Raw genomic sequence first — 13,559 nt, 5'->3', positions numbered from 1 at the left:
TCATTTGGCATTGAGGCATATGACTGGACCTGTACAACAGATGGTATGGGATACTAGGGCTGGGAATTGCCAGGTACCTTCATGATACAATATTATCATGATACTTAGGTATTGCGATTCTCAAGATTCTATCTGTATTGCAATTCGATACTGTGATTTTATTACGATTCAATGTTCCAAACATATTGCTCACCATATGTCTGCTGCAGAGGGACGAGAGAGAGCCATGAGAAAACAATCAGTCATGCAAATAAAAGTGCTGAAAAAAACAAAAAAACAAAAAGAAAAACCTATGAAGGTTTTGATGCAGGTACAGCCAACTAGCGCAAAAGTAACATTGTGATATTGTCAAAACGATATGATGTTGTATCTTCAAAAATATTATCCCAATATGTAACTGTGTAGATTTTTTTTCTCCATCACTTTGGGATACGTTGTAGTAGTTGACGATTGACTTGATATTCATCAAAGTTATTGATCGTAGCCACAAACAGTTCTGTCTATGTGACTACAGGTGTTTGTCCTCTGCCAATTGAACATGTCAAGATTGACTTCATAGTGAAAGTGACTTTGAGATTAATGTTTTTTTGGAGGACTTGTACCTTAATCGCTTCATAATTAAGGGATTGTTCTAGTAGTAGGTTTACACTAAGGCTGACACTTGGGGGTGGAGATGTTGGCGTGCATGCTTGTGTGTGTGTGTGTGTGTGTGTGTGTGTGTTCTCACACATGCGTGCTGCTCCTACAGGAACTCGGTGCACAGTCTTTTTTACAAGCGGTCCTCCCAGGAACTGAGTCGGAGTGTGTTCCATTTGGAGGCGCCTCCTCCCTGGACCCCCTACCAGACAGCCCAGGACAGGCTTGGTATGTCCCACACACACCCTAGCCTCTGGAGATGTTCTCTAATTCACTGGCATCCTTCTGCCCTCTGTCGGCAGCTGATTGAAATCATACAGAAGGATCAGGTTTTCTCATTGTCTGATGGCATAATGTCATCATTGCTCAAGTAACATTGTCATTTTTTTTCTCGTCTAAACAAAGAAACATTTTATTTCACAAGTTGATCTCACAGTCCATAATAACCACAGAGCCATAGCTAACCTCCATGCCCTCCTACAGACCCTAGGACTCCCGTTGACCCCCCGACTCCTACCACCCCGCTGCTGTTGGCGGACCCTGCGGGTGAGCGCTCCCCAGGGGAGGGCAGGTCATTCACATGCCCGTCCCCGAGGATCAGGAGGAAGACGAGGGGCAGCTCTGCCACCATGCCCGCTGCGCTACGGGAAGCTGCTTCTGACAAGACTACCCGCCTTCAGCAGGAGAAACACATGCTGGCTGAGGAGGTCAAGGCCCAGAAGGTTAGAGCTAAGACCAAAGCTGTGCCAGATCTAATAAACCTCCAATATCTTACAAAGCAATGCTTGATTTCCAGCCTGCCCTTATCCACTCTCTGACGTCTAGAATATGGCATATTGATTGGTTTGATATGCCTACAAATATCTTGAAATTCAATGTATTCCTTCTCATTTGAATCTGTGCCAGACTAGATGGACTAACCTCACTATTCACCTCCCATCCAGGAGCTGGTGTGGCTTCTCCACAAGGCCCTTGAGGCAGCTCAGCTGGAGAAGCGGACCTGCACGGAGTTCCTGGCTGCCAAGTGTGAGCAGGAGCGTCTGGAGCTGTTGAGGCACCGCGAGCGCCAAGCCGCTGACCTGCAGGGTCGTCTGGAGGAACTGAAGGTCGAGGCGGAGGGTCTGAGGGCGAGCTTGGCCCAAAGGGACGCCCACGTGGCCGAGCTGAAGGAAAACGTCACCCTGATGATGGCGAAGAACAACTCCAAACAGGAGGTGAAACCCATTTTTGGTGTCTGGTCTCGTATTCACAAAGAGTCTCATAGAAGGAGTGCTGATACAGGATCAGTTTAGCCTTATCGAGCATAATGATTATGTGGACAGTGGGGACCTGATCCTGGATCAGCACTCCTACTCTGAGATGCCTTTTGAATATGGGCCCGAGTTGTATTTGGCTCCAAGTGTATACACTTCATGATATGATAATGTATGGCATCACTGCCTAATAATATCATATTTTCTGATGTTATCCCAGGTGATCCTGAAGTTGTCAGAGCAGGTGGCGGCCTGCATGACCGACCCAAGACGCACCATGTCCACCACTAATGGCCTGGAGGCCCTGACCTTCCACCAGCTGCAGGAGGACACTGAGAACCTCAAGGTTGGTTTGTGGTTGGTAGGTAGTAGGTCAGTCCAACACCAGAGATGGAATCAAGACTGAAGCCCAGCCTCGACACCAAGACCAGGAGCCTAATTTATAAATGTTGCATACTCATAAAATATGCCCCAAAACATGCGCGTGCCATTTTTTACGTAAAAGTTTGCATTTATAAAAACTGAACTTGATGTGAGAATGTGCTTCTCCACCCACAAACTTTAGACCATGTATACACACAGTTTCCAGTGGTTGAAGTATTGCATTGCAAGAAGGCAAAGTAGGCTATTAGCCTTGTGCAAATGGGGAATATATACTGAATGTACAAAACATGTCTTTCTGTGACATAGACTGACCAGGAGAATCCAGGTGACAGCTATGATCCCTTATTGATGTCACTTGTTAAATCCGCTTCAGTGTAGATGAAGGGGAGGAGACCGGTTAAAGAAGGATTTTTAAGCCTTGAGACAATTGAGGCCACATGGATTGTGTATATGTACCAATCCGAGGGTGAATGGGCAAGACAAAATATTTAAGGGCCTAACCGGGTATGGTGGTAGGTGTCTGGCCCACCAGTTTGTGTTAAGAACTGCAACGCTGCTGGGTTTTTCATGCGCAACAGTTTCCCGTGTGTATCAAGAATGGCCCACCACCCAAAGGACATCCAGCCAACTTGACACAACTGTGGGGAGTATTGGAGTCAACATGGTGACTTATTTATAACAACCAAAACAGGTAGCTAAATATAATAACTACATGCAATTATCTTTGCATTCTAAAATAATTAGAAAGCTATTTCTATGCATAATACATTCCTCTTTTCTGACTGATGGTTTCATACGCGCGAAATAGCCTATAGGCCTACAAGTTAGGATAGGCTACTGTTCGTTCCGTCTCTCATTTAATGGGATCCACTTCACAGTAGTAAATTGATCGGCTACTGGTATTTAAAGTATTTTGCTCTATGGGATCCGATCGAAGCGCAGTGTCACGGTAGAACTGTACGGTTCACTTTTTCCATTGACGTTTTGTAGGCTAGGTCTGACTACTGTAATATCAAATTTCTCGATTAGCCTAGACAGTATTTAATTTATAAACATAATATATATATCACAACCATTGCACCTTTTCTGGCCATGAGTTCATATTCCCAAAGTATCCATTTAACTAATTACCATGAACATCTCTCATTTAATTTGGCCTATTAGAAGAGGCTATTATAATTTCAAGTTGTTGCTCTATGCATCCAAAAGGGAGCGTGGTTTATAACATACAGGTGAACAGACAGTTGATATTTTGCATTGAAGTGTATTGACTACCACTGGTACAGCCTACTGTAGTTTAGATTTTTTTTTCAGAATGGACAATGTTTCAGTTTTTTTTTGCACATTTAGGTTCAGGACAAAGTAAATGCAAAACACTATGGAATTCAAACTATATGTTTACAGGTCCACAACAATTTGCAATTGTTTTTGTGTTTCAGAAACGGTCAAATGTCAACGCAAAAGAAAACGACATTCTGCCAACACCTCCAAAGACATTTGATATTTCCTTTAGATATAACGTGTTGGTCTAATTCCAATACTTCCAAAGTATACAGCAAATAAGGGTGTTATTGTCACTCTAAAAGGTGAATAACGGGCGCTATTCAGGTGGAGTTATAATGCGCGTTCATGTGCCAACAGGTTTACGACAGATCTGATTTATAACCAGAAACATGCGTATGCCGTGCTCCCACGTTTAGAAATCTCAATTTTCGTACGTGGCAGTCTTCAAAAAGATCACACGCAGATATTTAGTGTCAAATTTACGCAACAGTTATAAATGAGGTGCCAGAACATTTGAGTCTTTTGGAATATAATCTCTATTCTCTGGTCCAAAAAAACGTAGTTGTAGTACAAATATGAATCATATTTCTTTGCTTATTTAAATGGCCTTCACCCTGCCCTTCCTCTCACTATTAATAATTCTCACACAGGATGACATTGAGGCCTACAAGATCCAGAACAAGTTCCTGAACTCTGAGATCTACCAGCTGACCAAGCTATGGCGCAACAGTTCAGAGCAGGAGAAAAGCCTTATGGTAAAGGTGGGTCTGCCTTGTGAATATGGGCGCTACTCAGTGCCAAATACATCTGCATGTGCTGTTGAAGTGGGTTGTGCTTAAGTGAAACACTGAAGGCCACTACAGTTGATTGAATCGGGACCTCCGTCTTGGTCTTAGGGTGTGCTTATTTTGTGTTGCAGTGTGCCTACCTGGAGGCCCGTAACTGTCAGATAGAGAGTCGTTACCTGGGTGTACTGAGGAAGCTGCAGGAGAGCAAGGCTCTAGAACCGGGCCAGCGGGAGGCTGTGAGGAACCTCATAGAGGACGCACTGAAAGGAGACCTGAACGACGTCCTCAAACTCAACCCTGTCAGGTAACGGGCCCTGGCTCAATACTCTGAACTGGCTTCCTTTCCTTGTCTTTTTGTCTTCTCTGCTTCACTACACTGATAGATGACAGGACCAACCTCTTTTATTTATTTGTATTCTTTATTCATACAGGCGTTCCTTTAAAGATTTACAACAGTCTCTTAAGGGGGACACCTTGTTACAAGAACACATTAAATCACCAATGCAGTCCCACAATGAACAAAAATGAGATTACTATCAATAGTCAATGAAGGCTTAAATCATCTAAAAACAGTGAATGAACACTGATCTCCATTCCTCAGGGAGCACGACGAGTACGGCTTCAAGATCATCCCGGACTATGAGGTGGAGGACATGAAGCTGCTGGCCAAGATCCAGGCCCTGGAGATCCGCTCCCACAACCTGCTGAGGCAGGAGGCCGGGGTCAAACCCTTGTTGGACCGCTGGGCTCAGTACCTGGGCGGCCGCCCAGCCGATGACCTCTGCCCCTCCCCAGAGCTCAAATTCCTGCTGCGGTGTGGCGTGCCACGGGAGTACCGCCCACGGGTGTGGCGCTGGGTGGTAAGGGCACGCACACGCTCGCTGAGGGAGCGCCACCCGGATCGCTATGAGCAGGTGGGTGCTAGTGTATCAGGCTAGTTCACTTCCTTACAATGCATCTCTCAATTTCAGAATCTTTCTCCATCTGTCCGTCAGTCTTTCCATCCATCTATCTAGATTAAATCCATCCATTACTGTTTCAGCTGTGCCAGAAGAGCCTTACGTCACCCCACCAAGCCTCCAGACAGATCCAGTTGGACCTACACCGCACGCTCACCACCAATAAGCGCTTTTCCTCGCCCTCCAGCCCCACTCTGCAGCAGCTCCAACGAATTCTGCTAGCTTTCTCCTGGCAAAATCCCACCATTGGTTACTGCCAGGGCCTCAACAGGTACTTAAGACTCCCTATATCAGTCAGCAGTGTGCTCAATAAATATTAAATCTAGAGAAATACTGCCACCTAATGTACAAAGCTGTAAACTGATATAAAGTGCAGACTCCAAAACAATGTCAAATCAAATTTTATTTGTCACATGTGCCCGACTACAACAGGTGTAGACCTTACAGTGAAATGCTGACTTAAAAGTCCTTAACCAATAATGCTTTAAGAAGTTAAGTTTAAAAAAATAAATAAATAAAAGTAACATAATTAAACCGCAGCAGTAAAATAAGCAGCGAGGCTATATACAGGAGATACCGGTTAGTCAAGGTAATTGAGGTAATATGTACATGTAGGTTGAGTTAAAGTGACTATAGGTACATAATAAATGGAGAATAGTAGCAGCGTTAAGGGGGGGGGGGTGAAAACAGTCTGGGTAGCCCTTTAATTAGCTGTTCAGGAGTCTTATGGCTTGGGGGTAGAAGCTGCTAAGAAGCCTTTTGGACCCAGACTTGGCGCTCCGGTACTGCTTGCCGTGCGGTAGCAGAGAGAACAGTCTGACTAGGGTGGCTGGAGTCTTTGACAATTTTTAGGGCCTTCCTCTGACACCGCCTGGTATAGAGGTCCAGGAAGCTTGGCTCCAGTGATGTACTGGGCCGTTCGCACTACCCTCTGTAGTGCCTTGCGGTCGGAGGCCGAGCAGTTGCCATACCAGGCAGTGATGCAACCAACACAATCTTCTCAATTTAGGGAAGCCTGATTTATAACAATTTAGAGTTTTTTTTGTGAAAATCTATGATTAGTCTAAAAACGTGCATTTTCCTAGATCTGGCTACTCAGACTAGGCTGTAGATATACCATACAAGCTTTCAGACTTCAAAACAATCTTGACAGAATATCCGAGGGCAATTATGATATTGGCCTGTCCCTCCCCTTTCAGGCTGGCAGCCATAGCTCTCCTGGTGCTGGAGAGTGAGGAGGATGCCTTCTGGTGTCTAGTAGCTGTGGTGGAAACCATTATGCCTCAGGACTACTACACCAAAACACTCATAGCCTCGCAGGTAATGATCTGGCTCGAAGGAGCAAAATATGTGATTTTAAACAACTGTATAGATGTGTAAAATAATTTTGTCTATAGTTCTCTGTAATACAAATATGGGAAGTGGTGCTTTTAGTGGGATTTAATCAGTTTTAGTTCTGCATCTGTTCCAAAACATGGAACTGAAACTTTTAAATTGCGCATACATTTCATGAACAACGTAATGAATTCAACAACATTGCTCATGTCATGCCAATATCTGTTGTCATCTGCTGATGTGACTCAATATGACATGGTGGATGGGTGGATGCTGCAGGTGGACCAGCGTGTGCTGAAGGACTTCATGGCGGAGAAAATGCCCCGACTGACAGCCCACTTTGAGGAGCATAGTGTGGACGTGTCCCTCATCACCTTCAGCTGGTTCCTGGTGGTGTTCGTTGAGAGCCTGCCCAGTGACATCCTCCTGCGGGTGTGGGACGCCTTCCTCTACGAGGGGACCAAGGTACCGCGCTTAAGAGAGACTAGCACCTGGGCCGAAAGGAAATTCTAGCTCATGGTTATTTAAATGTGGGTCCTGTCTGCAGTATGACTGGCTGTTAACTGATTGACAAAATGATATTGATTGTCCAGAATCTACCCACCTGGTGTTACATTTGTTGTTGTTGCGGCAGTTCTAATGTAAACGTACATGCATGGTTTTGATCCAGGTGATATTTCGGTATGCCCTGGCTCTGTTCAAGTACAAAGAGGAGGACATCTTGAACATCCATGACAACGTGGAGATCTACCAATACCTGCGCTTCTTCACCAAGACCATCTCTGACGGCAGGTGAGAGGTCATTAAAGATCATCCAAGTTCAAACTATGGAGGCTGTGTTCTGAAAAAAAAGCCACTATATTAGATGTTTCTCTAGTGGGATAGGAACCACTATAGTAGAGGTCTTAAACTCCTGGAGGGCTGGCGTGTGTCTTTGTTACAGCCCAGTACACCTGATTCACCCCTAAGTGGTTTGTGAATGATTCCACTAAATCACATTTAGCTTGTCCTTTTGAATCCTGTTTAATTGTTGTATTATCTATATGGTTTGTGCTTTTTGCCCTGTACCTACTGAGCCCATTCTTTTTCTGCTGCTCTGTTTAGTCGGAGTGTTGCTGGCAGAGCAGATGGAATAGCTATTTGCTGTAGGCCGAGACAGATGCTCTCACCATATATGTCAGATAGCTCAGTTGTCTCAGCTATGGGCTCAACACATGGGAGAAAATGAGGCTATACAGCCAGAGGAGTGCATTGAGGGCAGCATTCACAGCAGTCTCATATCTCCAAACAAAGAGCAGATACGATTATCTCTGTCCAATGCATGCAAGTAAAACATGTGTGAGAGGGCTAAGTCTGGTGTTAGGGCCATTCAGCTTATGGAGTATTTTGTGTCTCTGCTGCTTACATAGAGTTCAATTCTGTGGTTTCTTTGTATGGAAATAAGCAGGCTGAGTAATCTTGGGCTTGTGTCTGTCTCCTGCCTCACTTTACTCTGTTCCCTCCAACAGGAAACTGACCAACATAGCCTTCAGCGACATGAACCCGTTCCCCATGAAGCTGTTGAAGAACCGGCGTGTGCTGCATCTGGAGCGCCTGCAGGGGGAGCTCAGAGAGCTGGAGGCCCAGCAGAGGGAGTTTGTCACAGAGAGCGCAGAGCGTAAGGATAAGGACCTGGACACTATACTTGTCAGCGAGGACGATGAGGACCTGTAGAGACTCTGGACAGAGGGACGGATCCTGTGGAACTAATGGCTCTAATGGTTTTGGAGTTCTAGACTATACAGCCATCTGATTAAGAATGGCCCTGCCGGTACAGATATGACCCACCCAAAGCTCTGGTCCAAGACCTATTTTTGACTGTATTTTATGGTCAAGAACACTACCTGACCAACCTCATTCTCTCGATCATATAATAGTGTACATGCACTGCCATAGGAATTCATGCAAAATACACAATGTACACATTTGCGCACTTAATTTAACTACAGTATGTATTTCAACGAGCATATGTCACAGATTTGTATTTGACATGTTTCACTCGTTTGCCAAAAGGCACACTCCAGATTTTGGGTTGCAGCATATTTTGTCCAAATGCAGGATACTTCTGTTTTACTGTTTTGCATTTAGTTTACTTTTCCTGTCATTTGTGTATCATAACAAGATGTCAACTTTATGTATAATGTACAACTACGACAGTCAATGACAAATGTACTTTCTCCAATTTATTACCTTGAAAAAAAAAGAAAATATATACATAAATATAAAAAACAAAACATTGCCCAATGTTAAACAACCTTACTGCAGACATTTCTAAAAGCTGTTACACCAGTTAAACTGATGTTGCCTATCCAGAACAGTATCTCTCATTCCTGTGTGACAAGAATAGATGTGCAGTTTGTTTCCAAGAACGAAGAAGAGGTCGACTAACATCTCGAAAAACAGTGGCTTTGTTGCTGAGTAAAGCTATTGTTCTATCTGTTAAGTCACGTGGAGCTAATGCCGTAATATTCACACCCTACAAAGATGGCTCGCCCTGAGGAGCGAGGGAAAAACAGACAGAAAACATGCAAGTCGTCTATGGTCCATCGTTTTGAGTATAGGTACTGGCTTTTACAATACTGGCTTTTACAATACTGGCTCTTACAATACTGGCTCTTCCTTCTCAGTAGTAGGGCATTCTGTCCGCTAATAGAAGCTGACAAATCAGGCCTTGCGTCTCAGCTATTCGCAGAGCAGTTTGCTTTACTGTCGCGTAAAGAAAAAGAAACCAGAACACCGTCTCTGTGTGGTTCAGTGTCTGATTTGTCCCGTTGTGTGCATCAACTGGTAACGTTAAGAGTTTGGCAAACAACGCTGTGGGTTATGACTGGGTGTGTTCAATGTACAAATCAGACAAGGCTAAGTGAAACAGTCCCTCGGTCAAAGTCTTGATCTTCTATGATGGACAAATAGTCGTATGAAAAAGTTTGGGCACCCCTCTGAGGCTGCATAATAATTTACTTTGTCATTGCAGAAAATGATCAGTGGCATGCCATTCATTTTCTAATAAAAGCTGAGTACTGGGGGTAATGTCCAGACAAAGATTTTTAGTGTAGCAATATTAAGTTATGAAATTAAATCAGATGTGAAAAATAGGCTATGCAAAAATGTGGGCACCCTTGTCATTCGGTTGATTTGAATACCTGTAACTACTTAGCACTGATTAATTGGAACACCCAATTGGTATGGTGAGCTCATTAAGCCTTGAACTTCATAGACAAGTGCATCCAATCATGAGAAAAGGTATTTAAGGCTAGTTGCAATTTGTTCTCTTTGACTCTCCTCTGAAGAGTGGCAACATGGGGGCCTCAAAACAACTCTCAAATGACCTGAAAACAAAGATTTTTCAACATTATGGTTTAGAGGAAGGCTACAAAAAAGCTATTGCAGAGATTTAGGCTGTCAGTATCCACTGTGAGGAACATGGTGAGGAAATGGAAGACCACAGGCACAGTTCTTGTTAAGGGCAGAAGTGGCTGGCCAAGTAAAATGTCGGAGAGGCGAAGGTTGGTGAGAACGGTCAAAAACAGCCCACAGACCTACAACATCATCTTGCTGCAGATGGTGTCACTGCATCGTTCAACAATTCAGCGCACTTTGCACAAGGAGAAGCTGTATGGAAGAGTGATGCGGAAGAAGCCTTTTCTACACACACGCCAAAAACAGTCGCTTGAGGTATGCAAATGCACATTTGGACAAGCCAGCTTCATTTTGGAATAAGTTGCTGTGGACTGATGAAACAAAGATTGAGTTATTTGGTCATAACAAGGGACTTTATGCATGGCGGCAAAAGAACACAGCGTTCCAAGAAAAACACTTGCTACCCACAGTAAAATATGGTGGGGGTTCCATCATGCTGTGGGGCTGTGTGGCCAGTGCCGTTACTGGAAATCTTGTTAAAGTTGAGGGTCGCATGGATTCCACTCAATATCAGCAGATTCTTGGGAATAATGTTGGAGAATCAGTTACGCTGGGGCTGGAAATTTCAACAAGACAACGACCCAAAACACTGCTCAAAATCTACATGGGCATTTATGCAGAGGAACAAGTACAATGTTCTGGAATGGCCATCCCAGTCCCCAGACCTGAATATCATTGAGAATCTGTGGGATGATTTGAAGTGGAGTGTCCTTGCTCGGCAACCATCAAACCTAACTGGAGATGTTTTGTAAGGAGGAATGGCCCAAAATACCTTCATCCAGACACTCATTAGAGGCTATGGGAAGCATCTAGAGGCTGTTATTTTAGCAAAAGGAGGCTCTATTAAATATTGATGTGATATGTCTATTGGGGTGCCCAAATTTATGCACCTGTCTAATTTTGTTTTGATGCATATTGCACATTTTCTGTTAATCCAATAAACCTAATTTCACTACTGAAATATTACTGTGTCCATCAGTTATTTGATCGATCAAAATGAAATTGCTGATCCAAACACCCAATTATTTATACATGGAAATTGTCAGGGGTGCCCAAACTCTTTCATACGACTGTACTCATGAATGACATGTCGTTTTCAGAGAAATGCTGTTTAGTTATCAGTAGTCTGTCCTGTGCCTTAAGTGGATTCCTTGATTGCACTGGGCAGGTTCTCTCACTTGGGGAAAGTTCCATCCTCTGAAACATTAAGAAACATCTCTACATTGTACTGACTGACAGAGCTAGTCATTCAACTATAAATATTTTACAGATACTTTAAATTGATCAGTGTTTAAATGAATACCATCTTAGTGCAATTCTTAACATGCTTTGCGCAATAGAGTTCTGCTGCAATGTTAATTCGGCTTGACCATTTTTTTTCTAAATACATGCTCTTTAATATTTCATCGGTACATCAGTGTACGGTCTAGTCGTGTATTCCCGGAGAAAAGCGCACCAACAGACTTGTTTTCCTGTTTTGAAACATTAACAGTTGGTGTTGTGAAGGATGGCTGGCGCTTGTCATTCTCTCACGCGAGAAGCTGAAGATGAAACAGGTTATCATGTGAACAGTCACAGCCATCTCTCCCTTCAACATATCCACCAGGATCACGGCACAATATCAGAATACTATTCAGTCTTATCAACACATTAAACTCTCGTTACAAAATAACTGCATAAATCATGTGCAATTCATACCCTTCTGAAACCCTTCACATAAACAAAAAGAGCATTTTTCTCACCTAGATCAATAAAAGCAACAGCAAAAAAAGGGGGGGGGGGTCAAAGTTGTTCTTCAGTCGCTCCAATGGATTCAGTACTCTGGGTATCAAATACAAATCTACTGCAAAGAGAAGAGGGGACTTAAGGCTTACAGCACTTCTACCAACCCACCCCCAAGTTAAACTGGGGAGTCCCGTCATTAACCAATAAGATGGGGGGCACAGCCTATGGAACCGGTTAAGGCAGAGTGAGTGTGTGTCCACCTCCACCCCCCCCCCCCCACCTAACATCAGATGATAGCTCTATGCCAGGAACTTTTGTCTTTAAAAGCTGTAGTGCAAGTAGGAAGACATTTTTATAGCGGTAAATACTACATGGTGTTGCGTTATTGCTCGAGGGCTGCAAAGTCTGAGTTCACTTCCTACTGAGACTTCAGTGGAAGAGGACTCGTTACACCTCACCTGATTAGGTCAAATGTACATTGTCCATCAATCCCAACAATGACTGACTGGTTTGATAGAGGAACCAAGTGAGTCAAACTAGGGGACAATTGGTTGAGTAAGAAAAGCAACAGCCTTTGCAGCCCTCTGGATATTTCTCTGTAAATGTCATGCCCAGTTCATAATGAACTCTTAGTCCCTACCCCTAAACTTCTCATGGTCCCTTGTAGATCTAAGTGCCTAGGTGTAGGGGGGGGTAGACTTCCAAATCGCAGTAACTTTGTCTCTGTGTCCCTCCAAACCATGGGAACTACAAGTTGTCTTCCTCCTGCTGTATGATCACATCCTCGGTTTCTGCACATCCCAAAAATTGCGCTGTAAAATGTAAAAAGAATCCCCTACACTCACTGGTAAAAAAATACATCTTTCAAAACAAAATGACACTCTTCCATGATGCAGATTGAATTCAAATGCAAACGTGAGTCTAACGTACTTAAGTTTCAGTGGTTGATTAAAAACACATCTAAGTGCTATCATTGCATGATGAATAAGTATCACGCTGATCGAGAAGTCCAACCAAAAGGCAAACTTGTTATGCAAAACATTGACAACCCAGTGATTCAATACGTTTTAGTACTGTGTTTGACTAGATGGCAATTCTTTGTCTTGTAAAAAAGGACATCACTACGAAAAATGCATCAGCCTTTTAAAATATGCAGCGCTTCAATATAAAGTGCTTCATTACATTGTTATATATTTTTTTACAGTTTCTTATTAAAATATTGTATCCCTGGAGTGAAACCATAGTAAACATGTTACACATTGGTAAAAATAAACATTTTGGAATGTCTTTAAAAAAAAGTCCCTTTAGGTGATTTTGGTCAAGCTGAACTTGTTCCCGGAGCCTGGAAAGCAAAGTTATTCAAGTCTTATTACTCCATTCACAGCATCACATGCAGTCATTGAAAAAAGTACTTGCATGGTAAAATAATGAATGGGTGGGAAAAGGGTTAGATTTTTTAAAAAGCTTGGAAATGTATGGATGAGAAAATGGAAGCCATACAGTGGAGTGGTGATGTTAAGATCCATCTTCTGACCTGAAAGCTGAGGGTCACTCAGAGGAGGGCTGAGGGATACGCCTGTATATCCTTGGGCCAAAGCTGACTTGCTTGCGGTTATCAACAATGATTGTACATTATGACTAATACACATAGCTTATTATTTTCAAACTACTGGGGGAGATACTTCTACCTCTTAACTACAAAATTACAAGAATAACTTTACCCATAATGCTCTGAG

At 43.3% G+C, this 13,559-nt stretch overlaps 2 protein-coding genes across 7 annotated transcripts in view; one reads left to right on the top strand and one right to left on the bottom strand.

The window, feature by feature from the left end:
* LOC115130747 (TBC1 domain family, member 2) overlaps nucleotides 1–8,839 on the top strand; it is a 26,584-nt gene extending 17,745 nt beyond the window's left edge. For 4 of the 5 annotated variants that reach the window (XM_029662169.2, XM_029662167.2, XM_029662170.2 and 1 more), the window contains 12 exons: nucleotides 749–864; nucleotides 1,120–1,358; nucleotides 1,581–1,850; nucleotides 2,110–2,250; nucleotides 4,208–4,318; nucleotides 4,477–4,649; nucleotides 4,947–5,259; nucleotides 5,388–5,575; nucleotides 6,504–6,624; nucleotides 6,919–7,104; nucleotides 7,310–7,431; nucleotides 8,148–8,839. In XM_029662169.2, the coding sequence (XP_029518029.1) occupies nucleotides 749–864; nucleotides 1,120–1,358; nucleotides 1,581–1,850; nucleotides 2,110–2,250; nucleotides 4,208–4,318; nucleotides 4,477–4,649; nucleotides 4,947–5,259; nucleotides 5,388–5,575; nucleotides 6,504–6,624; nucleotides 6,919–7,104; nucleotides 7,310–7,431; nucleotides 8,148–8,352 (2,185 nt within the window). In that variant the 3' untranslated portion in view covers nucleotides 8,353–8,839. The remainder of the gene's footprint in view (nucleotides 1–748; nucleotides 865–1,119; nucleotides 1,359–1,580; nucleotides 1,851–2,109; nucleotides 2,251–4,207; nucleotides 4,319–4,476; nucleotides 4,650–4,946; nucleotides 5,260–5,387; nucleotides 5,576–6,503; nucleotides 6,625–6,918; nucleotides 7,105–7,309; nucleotides 7,432–8,147) is intronic. The other variant, XM_029662168.2, reaches the window with a different exon arrangement.
* Nucleotides 8,840–13,559, bottom strand: part of LOC115130746 (choline transporter-like protein 1) — a 22,786-nt gene continuing 18,066 nt past the window's right edge. For both annotated transcript variants that reach the window (XM_029662165.2, XM_029662166.2), the window contains exon 16: nucleotides 8,840–13,165. In XM_029662165.2, coding sequence (XP_029518025.2) covers nucleotides 13,142–13,165 — 24 coding nt within the window. In that variant the 3' untranslated portion in view covers nucleotides 8,840–13,141. The remainder of the gene's footprint in view (nucleotides 13,166–13,559) is intronic.

This window comes from Oncorhynchus nerka, linkage group LG6, assembly GCF_034236695.1.
Source record: "Oncorhynchus nerka isolate Pitt River linkage group LG6, Oner_Uvic_2.0, whole genome shotgun sequence".
Lineage (NCBI taxonomy): Eukaryota > Metazoa > Chordata > Actinopteri > Salmoniformes > Salmonidae > Oncorhynchus > Oncorhynchus nerka.
This window is presented reverse-complemented; position numbering and strand designations above follow the sequence as displayed.